A 10,794-nucleotide genomic window follows, 5' to 3' on the forward strand; every position below is an offset into this window, starting at 1 on the left:
GCTCAGATTACAGTACTTAGTTTAGAAGGAAGTTCAGTCCCATGAATTAGTGCCACTGAAGCAGGTACGTGTTGGGTGTTTTCTTCCATGTGCTCAGGATGAAGGAGTTATGAGACAAAGCCCAGGACCTGGACCAGGTAAAGAGGTTATTACAGGTTCAGGATATAGTTGAAGTTCAAAAACTGGAGACACCAATAACCCTGGAGCCATCATAGATTTTGAGAGCTCACAGGGGATGAGAGAGCAGGGCCACACAGAGAAGATTTGAACACTAGCTAGTGAACTTGATCTGATGGAGCTGGGGCAGAGTACCTACCACCTGCTGCTTCTGGGCAGGGCAGTGACATGATCAGGCCAGGGCTTTGGCAAATATCTGAAATTTCAACTAAGAAGAGACTGCATTCAGAGAGGAGACCAAGTGGCTCCCAGGTCTTTGTGGCTGTGACTTAGAGTCAGAAGGGTTGGAAAAGAAAGAAAGGAGAAAGAAAAGTATTGCTGTAAGAATTAAAATATAGGTATAAAAAGATAAAAACAAATTGGAACACATATATTTTAGCTATTCCTTACTTGAGGGATGCTCATTCTTGTGACACAGTAAGGTCCTAGCTTGTCCCAGAGTAAGAAACTGTGACCTCTCCTTCCCAATCCCCTTGTTGCTCTACTTTGTCATGGGGTGCTATTCTCTAGTACCCCTGCATTAAATTTCAAATCTAAATAAAACACAAGTACATTCCTATGTGAGTAAAGGTCCACTACCGAAAAAGGTCCGTGTGTAAGGAAGGTATTGGAGAAGGTGGTTTTGTTGTTTGGAGTGACCACAAAGTCCTCCAGCACCTCCGTTTATTTAATGAGCTCACAGCATCTCAAGACATTAACAGGCAAGGCACACACCATGATATTTAGGGCTCTACTTCACTGATGTTAAATGAATATAGCATACAGCTGCACGAGAGAACAGCAAATGATCAATGCCATCTCCTGCAAGAAGGCCCAGGGTCAGAGGCACATGTGTTCTGTGCTTTATTTCCTAGATCTAGTAGGTTAGCAAATTAATCAAAAATAGTCTGTGTTACCTTAATCTCATAATATTAAAAATCGAATTATTTGACAAGTAAAAGAGAAAAGATCAAAATTGTGTTTTTTTCCTAAATTAAGCGGCCTTCTAAGAGTTTGCATTTTGGATTTTTGTTATGGTGAATTCACAATAACATGATCCATTAGGAGGCTCACATGTGGTTATAAACTAGTTTATGTAAGTGATATTTTTTTAACAAGCATTCAAGTCTTCCTTTAATTTAATTCAGTACATCATCAGTCATGTAATGTTACTCCCTAGGATTTAATTTCACATTTTGGGAGATGAATTAATTCTTTCAGGCCACTGGGTTGCAATTTAGCTGGCATAGTACAGCTGGAGTATGCGATGTGAACCTCACTGATCTAAATAACCTAACTTTCCATGAAAAATTTATTGACAGAATAAGCTCAACTGTAAAACCCATGTGTCAGAGGTAATTTTGGTAAAATGTAAAACTGACTGATTTTATTAGTTTGGTCGCTGGCAACAAACCTCTCCTGCCCTCTCTATTCCATGGAAGGGATGGATTCTCTCCAGTTTGATTTCATCCAGAGAAGGCTTGGAAAACAATATCTCATTATCCTCTTTGCCCCAAGTTGGCAGGGTATGGTAGTTGTCTCATTTGGGACCAAGACTCACAGAATTTAAAAATGAATGCTGTTGAGGAATTATAGGCCAAGGCTAATCAATTAATTGGCATTAATGAGCAGTGATAAAGGATGCTGAAATATGCAGATTAGGAAGGGTAACAATTCTTCTTGCTCTTAGGCACCAATACCCTGTCCCCGCTCCCTTCCTGTACCTCCTTCAGGGTCTCATAGCCCCAGCAACTCCACCAGCTCAACATTTTTGTCTTAAAATCTCCTTTCTTAGATTCCACGTCAGTCAGTCCTCACTGAGCCTTCCTCTTTCTCCTTCATTTGTAGCTGTCTTTAATACATCTGTGAAACTAAGGTATATCATCTCATGCTATCTTTCCTTAAAAAGATTAGATTTTGTATTTTTAATTCTGGAAAAGCCCAGCAGATAACAAAATAAAATTAAGTTGATTTTTACTTATAAGTATGTAGTCTTCTGTCTGCTTATTTGGTTTTGTTTATGCCAGTGGTCACCAATACAAACAGCACTCAACACCCCTGTGCTATGCTATCTAATGAATTCATTGAGACTTTAGCACAGAAGCCACTATATTTGACTCAGGAGGTTCTAACTGAGATTAGGTTTCTTATTCAACAACAGGTATGGCAGCATTTTTTTTTTAAAGAAAAAAATCAATAAAAATGCATTGGAGGCAAAGCCAATTATAGTAATCGTAATAAAGAATTAAATGTAAATTCTCATTTAAAATAATGACACGAACCGATAAATGGAAGGAAATTGAGAGCAAAGTCTACCACTACGACCTTAACTGAGCCCCTGTTCTCACACAGTGAAACCATATGGAAACGTGAAGCCAGACACTTGTCTGACACGCTTGTATATGCAGTTGCATCTAGACACATGGGTTGAGTTAAGTGTGCTGTTTCAGCCTGTACTCATTACACTTCTTAACTTTTATTGGCTCATGTCTCCACTTCCATATTATTTTTAATGTTTTTTAATTAAATTTCCTTTCTATAATATTGTGGATAGCAAAAAAAAAAAAAAATACATAATAGCACTATTTCACCAAGTTACTGAACAGTTGACCATGAACTTATAAAACTTCATTTCTGAATCAGGCTTTTTTTGCTTTAGCCAAAATAATCATCATACTGACGATTTACACATTCATACATTTTGTGTTTTACAAAGATATTTCATATTTTTAATGTCATTTAATCCCCATAACCTTGATGTAAAGTAGGTATTCACAAGAGGCAGGTTTAGGGAACTTGCTCAAGGTTATAAAAAAAGAACACTGGAATTCAAATCCAATTGCTCTGACTTCGAGTCCAATATGCTTGCTACTATTCTATATAAGGCTGTGCTAGGGATCTGACCCAGGAAGGAAAAGGGAGTCCAGTGTATTTCCCTCATTTGCAGTGAAAGAAGGGGATTTCTGGCCTGTAAGGTCGGCTTGTTTTCCTGACTATTGAAAATGAAGTATAGTGACTGTCACATTGTATAGTTCCTCATTTCTGGAAATTGGGAGGATCTTGTGTTCCATTCCAGCTTCATTAAACTAAAAAGCCCGATACTTTAACTGCTTTGGTATTTCACAAAGCTCTATCAATATACTTCTGCCAAAAGCCATTAGAATTTCTCATGACAACTGAGCAAATATTCACCCTGTCTATCAAAAACAACCTCGGTTTGTCCTGTGCCATAACCCATAACATTTATAAACACACTTATTAACACATACAGGAAATGAGACAATAAGAGCCACTAGCTTTCTGGCTCATTTATTTTTAGGGAACATTTATTCCAACAAGAGCTTGGCATCAGATGTTATTTGCAGAAGAAAAAAACAAAGGTGATGACTTTGCAATTACAGGTAGCAGATGGCTACCTGCTCAATATGATGCCAACCAAAATACCATGACTAAACCTGTTCTTCCTGCTATTGGGTAGATTGAACTGAATAAATATGTAGAACCATTAAATTAATACTATATAACCTTTGGGAAAATTTTAGTTCCAGAAAGAGCAATGGAGTGAGGACAAATCAGGAGATCTGGATTTTGGGCGACCTTGGGAAAATCAGTTGACTTTTCTGGTCTTTAATTTCCTAAGGTAAAATAAACCATTCTGCCTTTTCAAAGACACATTTAAGAAAATACATTTTGCAAATTAATTGAAATTATGGCATATGAGTGAGAAACTGATTTTCTTTTAAGTTTCTGACAACTGTTATCAATACTGATCGTGTTAAAGATGGTCATTACATTGAAAAGTGACATAATACCTAAAACAAGTTCCATAAGATTGTTACACTAGTCCTAACATTAACTCTGAGGTACATAAGTTTAATTTCCTATATCTAGTTAAATAAACGTGAATTTTAAGAAATGCTGACATAATCTAAATTACTATTTACCACAATATATAATATACTATTATATATTTTGAAATATAATGTCTTAAAATTCCAAAGGGATGTGGTAAGTTATTTTTCATTGACTAAATTTTATACTAGAAAAAAATATATAGCATGATGACATTTTGCTTGTACAGATTTTGATACAGCTACTTTAAAATGTTAGAATATTTATTATTCTAAATCTACATACCTGAGAAACATCAAGAAATATCAATTTGAAATTATTATACTCACTTGTTGAAAAATATTCTGGATTATTAAAACAAATTCAGCTGTGGAATTTGTCAAATGATATGTTAAAATCTTTGCCATGGGTTCTGTTTACTACCTGTCACTGACAAAGATACTTTAAGAAAGTATTTACTAATTAATTACAAATGGAGACACAGTGATTGATTTTCTTTTTCATCACATCTTAGAGCAAATGATTTTATTTTCTTCCTAACATATAAGTGGCCAACAACAGTTTAACTTGATGTATCTATCTGAATAATAGACTATACACTCCTTTTCTGAAAAAATATTTGGGAGAAGGAGATCATATTAAGGTTTTCACTAGCATGAGCTTCTGAAATAATAAAAACATCTTACCTTCCACTCAGAGATGAAAAGAAGGGCACTACATGTATTCCCAACGGCCCTGCTTCCCCTGAAATCTCCACAGTTCTTGTCATATCACTGGGGCAGAAAAAAACAAGTACATAGATAAGTGTCTGCTTAAAACCAGATGAGGCACATTAAAACACACATACCCACCCCTCAGGATCATCAGCTAATGTAATTCACCAGCAGACATGAAGTCAAGGGGGTACATAATTTGCTGGTAGGTTCACAAGATTCATGAAATAAAATGCTTGAAAGACCATCTGATTCTTTTTACTCCTAGAAGAGGAACAAATGAAAATGACTACCTACAGAAATAACTTCCTACTTAACTGAATTGGCAGAAATCAACATGTTTTAAAAGTACGCAAAAATAAAAAAATTTCCCCATTGAGACATACTGGACAATTACAGATTATAAAAAAACATGGAAGTAAGCACACAGCTATGCTTAAGCATAGACTTTTATTCTGGAACAGAAGAAAATGAAATGAAATACTTACTAGAAAAACACAGAATTATATTTTATAATGGTTGTGAAGTCACAGCTAGTAATACATACAGGCATGTTGAAAGCAATATAAATCAAAACTTAAACTTGCCTTTCAGTTCAATAAGGCATAGTTGAATTCAATAATTCTAAACTTTCACTCTTTTTTTTTTTGTTAAGGTAGAAAAAGAGGCTGCAAAGCCTGGAGAAAATATATTATAGAAAGAAATAGAAAGCCTGACCCAGCTAACCTATCCCAGATTAAGGAAAGGATGAGCTATAAGCATTAATGGATAGTGTGTATGGCTGAAATATGGAAGGCACTGGGCACTTTTGAGTAATAAAGAGCAGAACTAACAAGTTTTCATAAAGATGAAAAATAATAACCATGAACAATTATTGGCTCCTTTAATCCCAGAGAGAGAAAGTAATTGCCAGAGGAAAATGATAAACTTGAAGCAAACATCCCTGTTATGGAAATTGTAAGCAGGTCTCTATTGTTTCCTATTTACATGGAAATGACCTGAAACTAGATGTCAAATTAAGAGCTACAGCTGCTACAAATGCATTTCTGCTCCAAATAGAAAATGGTGACATTTTGGCTCCTTGCTGTAAAGTTGAGAACAGCACTAAGGAAGCAAAACGCCTGATGAAATCACTGGGCATGAAGTATTCTCCAAATTATCAGCAATCTAAAATAAATACATTAAATATATTCTCATCAGTAGATTAGGCTTATTTTTAATGTGTTTTCTTTGAAAGCCTATTATCATTAAGAATTACAAAAACAGAAAAAAGCACATCAGCTTCTAGCATTTGTGGAATATGATGGCATTTCAAATTTGATAATAAATTTTGATTTTTTGTCCAGATATTGCTGATTTATGTAAAGCCTGTTAAGCAGGTTATTACAGAGGCCTAGAATAAAAGTTAAAAATAAAAACAAATATCAGAGAGATAATATAGGAGGAAATGATTCTTCTCTATAAATGTGAGGATAGGAATTTTTATATGAAAATATGTCTGTGGACTCTCATATACAGGTAGGTTCAATAAAGTTCTGAATATAAAATGCTTGGTGGACAGAGAAAGTTGTATGGCTTTTAACGTAACCAAAAAGCAATAATTTTTATATACTAACATGTTTATAGTGCATTTTTCAGCATTTGAGAAATACTAAATCTAAAGCATTCACATTGTTTTTAATACTGTTTTAAAGACTTTTAAAAGCAGAGATTCAAATCTTGTTTAGCCATTGAAATACTGTTATCTTTACTTTAGTATTTTTATAGTTTGCATTGAAAGTATAATACAAATCTTTCCTGAAAAATGTATCACGTATTCACATGCTGATAGATAGCACCCACATGTATTATACCAGGGGCTTTTGGAATATAAATGTTTAGTCTAGTATAGATTTCAAGATTTCAGCTTTGAATTTTTATTATGGCTTTAGAGATTCTCTTTCTTTTTCCATCTTACAAATATTTCTTTAACCCCCCCCCCAAAGCCCTCCTATAAAACATAATAAATTCTATGTGTCATACTGATACTTACACTTTGGTAATTTCTAATCCTGCAGTTTTACATTCACTTAATAAGGTAACACCTACAATTTATTTGAAGAAATGCAGTTTTTCAAGTTCATTTCTACTACATAAGATTTTTTTTTTCAGTATTTCAAAGAAAACTTTTATTCTACCACTCCACGCAATATTTGAAATTCTTTGGCTAGAAGGATTTTTGACAACTCTTAAATTATTATTATAAAAATATTGCTGTTGCAGAAAAAAAGAATAAAAACTTTCAATTTTATTGATTATAATGTACAAGTACTTGTAGAAAATTATATCTGTTTAATAAATATAAGTATTACAATTTTTACATAGACCATGTCTAAGCTCTTTATAAAATGTTACCCATTATTTGTTTCAAGATGGAAAGAAGAGCAATTAAAAATATTTATGTTAGCTTTTCAATAACTAATTTTTTCTATCAAAATACTAAAATTTCTATCAAAATATAAAATATAACCAGAATTAAATAAATTCTGAGATGAGAACCACTAATATTTGTTTTAATAAATTTTGTATTTTTTAGTAAGTTTTGAAAACAGAATTTGGATCAGAATGTAAATTGAGTTTTGTACCCATTTTTTCCTTCTTCCCACAACATTATTCTTAAAATTGTCTTTGTAAGTGGTAGATTTGTCATGGTCTCCACAATGTAACGATGTATTTTCTGCTTAAGTAATTTTTTTGGTTTTGTCCACAATAAATCTAATACTTTCAAAGAAAAAAAAAACAATGGATGCCTCTTCAAGACCAGTTCATGTGTGTTTATTTGTTTTAAAGGGAAATACCCCACAATATTATAAATATTTGACAGAGTTATGTAGAGATCTGTATATGCATACCCTTCATGGACTATAAACATAGCAAATAGGACTGGACACAATTATTTTAATACATATCTCACACAGAGTTTGCAAAGATGTGAAAATAGGTCATTAATGTTATTTGTTTAGATAATTTCCAGAATACAGTTGAGATGCCAGAAAGCAGGACACAGGTACATTTATGTTCTGAAGGGCAGAAAAGCATCCAGAAGGTAAGCTGGAAGGTGGATTAAAAATACAAAATGTTAGACAATTAGGTAGAAAGAATATTCTAGCAATGGGGGAGAAATAGAGATTGTCAGTTACTTACAGACAAAACAATGAACTGTATGGGGTAAAGAAAAAAAATTTCAGTTATACACAGAAGAGAAATGGGAAGATTTCGCTAGGATATAAACATATCTTTATATGACTTTCCAAGACATATTAAAAACAAGTGGATAGTTACAGAGCACTAGGTTTACTAACATTCAGCAAGCTAAGTACTCTAGATCCAATAGACAAAACTGATTTAGATAATCACTGGAACCAGTTGCTAGCAATCTAAGTTTTGGATAAAACTGGGAGAAGCTACAGAATCCATGGTTAAAAATGAGACTGCCATTCGGAGTGCCAACCCTGCTGGGGCTGAATGTCAAAAGGCTTCATTTGGTTTCCATCGAGAAGAGAGAGAGAGAACACAACAGAAGCTATAGGTGTTTTCAGGTCTACTTCCTTTATACAAGGTAAATAGACAGAATTTTTAACATAGTATTATTCAGCCCCATGGTGGGCAATGTGGGGAGCTATGGAAGAGATAGTGGGGACAGGGAGAGGGAGATACTTTCTTTCAGAAGAAAATCATGATTCACAGGTAATTAAAGAGCTAGTCCATCCCAATGGTGACCTTGAGTCAGGGTTCTGAGTCAGTACTTTAAACTACAATGCAAAGACTCAGCTTCCTCATTTGGGCAATGAGATTAGGAATTTCCCTAATAGAGTTGTTAGCTTTAATGAGAAAAATAAAGATCATATGATGTAGACATTACACTTACCATATCTGGCATATATCAAAGGTTTAATAACTATCCGCTATTAGTATGATTATTAGAACTTTCTAAGGAAACAAACAAATTCATGGAGTAAAAGAGAATAGTCTATCTAAGCTTTCCTATTTTTTTCTACTGGTTTACTCAGACTTTTTAAAAAGAAAAATCCTTAAATATTGCAGGATTGAGTAACATACTTTCTTTATGATTAGATTAATGATATGGGACGGGAAGATGACAAAGATTGGAGACAAAGGGACAGAAGGTGCTAGCTGGTGTCCCTCAGGGACTAATAATCCACACGCCAATTGCTTGTAATGGTATGAGTTGGTCAACAGTCGGAAACCACCAGGAAGAATGAGCAGATGACCCTCAACTCTATTTATGGTGAAATATCTTAAGGATGTGAATGTCCTGAGTAAAAAATCTAATGAAGAATTTGTTATTGGTGGTGGTGGTAAGATTCACTTCACTTGATTCAACAAATACTAATTGATTCCATTTAATGGGTAAGTTCTGCAAGGAAAAATCCAAAGACCAATGCTTGAGGTGTTCATAATTTAGTGGGAGGATAGATACAAGTAATAAAAATAATAAAAAGCAACAGAATAATAGCAGTTAGTGGTGTATATTCTCAATAAATGCAAACTGTCACTTGGGGATCAGTGTGCTAACTGCCTTCTGAGCCTTGTATCACATACTCATATCAAACATTCATATCATCACTTATATCTTAGGGAGAAGTCAACTGATGTTTAAAGAGCTTAATAATTTGCCCAACAGTGTACCATTCATGTAAGGTCAAAACAGGACTCAAATCGGGATTTACTGCACTCCAGAGCAGGAGATTCTAACCACTTTCACATGCCAGTTTCAAATAGAGGCACTTAGTGTTGTAGTTTCCAGGAAAAAAAAAAAAAAAATCAGGAAAAGAAGCTGGAATGAGAAAAGTCTTCCTGAAGGAGGAGGCATCTGAGATGGGTCCACGAAGGACAAATGGGTTTTCCATAAGAAATTGTCAGTTGGGTGGGTAGAGAGGGCTGCACAGGAAAAAAGCCATCTGTGTGGCGATACTGCACCAGGATGGTTCATGGACATAAAAACTGCCTGTGATATTAGAGTGAAAGAAGGAGGGAGTGGTAAGGGGGAGAGAGGAGAAGAAAGAAAAGAAAGGGGGAGGAGAAGGAGGGAGAAGAGAAGATGGTATGTGTAGCAGATAGATTGAACCATTAGCTTAAGATTGAGTCTCAAAGAGTATGTCAAATTCCAGGCTGGAAAACTGATATTTAATTTGTAGGAAACTAAGTCATTAAAGGTTTTGGAACTAAAGGACAGTGTGATAAATGCTGTAGTTCTGAAATATTTATGCAGTGATATGTGGGATCAATTCGAAAAAAGGAAGATTAAGGTGAGATCGGTACTTAGGGAAGAGTTAGTAAATTATTGCAATAATCCAGCTGAGATAAATCAAGTAATATAGGCTTGGATAATGATTAAAGGAATAAAGCATGAAAACACGGAGAAAGGTTCAAGCTATTCTGAGGTGGACTCTGCAAATAATTTGCCAAATGAACGATATCATAGGCAAAAGGGCAGATAGGATGAAATGTGATGTTAATTTTAATCCTGGAGCAAAAGGCAAGTCTGGAGGAAGCTAATTTGGGGAAATAAGAGTCCAGAGATAAAATGGGGTGAGGAAAGAGACAGGAATTAGGGATGAGGTGTAGGACTTTTGCATATATTGCTTGCTGTATAAAGAGCTCAAGGTGTAATACTTTCTAAAAAGCCACCCAAGAGAAACCTTTTGCTTTATTGTCTTTTTAATATCAAAGCAAATTTGTGTGCTACTTCATAAGAGATGCTTATTGTAAGACTACTTTGAGAGAACTCTTTAAGTGTTATTTTTCTTGGCGGGGAGTGGTGGCTCAGGCCAGTAATCCTAGCACTCTGGGAGGCAGAGGTGGGTGGATTACTTGAGCTCAGGAGTTCGAGACCAGCCTGAGCAAGAGCAAGGCCCTATCTCTATTAAAAATAGAAAAATTAGGCCAGGCGCAGTGACTCACACCTGTATCCTGGCACTCTGGGAGGTTGAGGCAGGTAGATTGCCTGAGTTCACAGGTTCGAGACCAGCCTGAGCCAGAGTGAGACCGTGTCTCTAAAAAAAAAAAAAAA

The 10,794-nt window shown here is 34.9% G+C and overlaps 1 protein-coding gene across 1 annotated transcript in view; it reads right to left on the reverse strand.

The window, feature by feature from the left end:
- The window catches only part of LOC100940899 (partitioning defective 3 homolog B), a 315,232-nt gene that overhangs the window by 163,831 nt on the left and 140,607 nt on the right, over positions 1–10,794 (reverse strand). Inside the window, exon 4 of the mRNA XM_023510379.1 lies at positions 4,695–4,781. Coding sequence (XP_023366147.1) covers positions 4,695–4,781 — 87 coding nt within the window. The remainder of the gene's footprint in view (positions 1–4,694; positions 4,782–10,794) is intronic.

Source organism: Otolemur garnettii, unplaced genomic scaffold (genome assembly GCF_000181295.1).
Source record: "Otolemur garnettii isolate 467f Iridium unplaced genomic scaffold, OtoGar3 scaffold00013, whole genome shotgun sequence".
NCBI classification, from domain to species: Eukaryota; Metazoa; Chordata; class Mammalia; order Primates; family Galagidae; genus Otolemur; species Otolemur garnettii.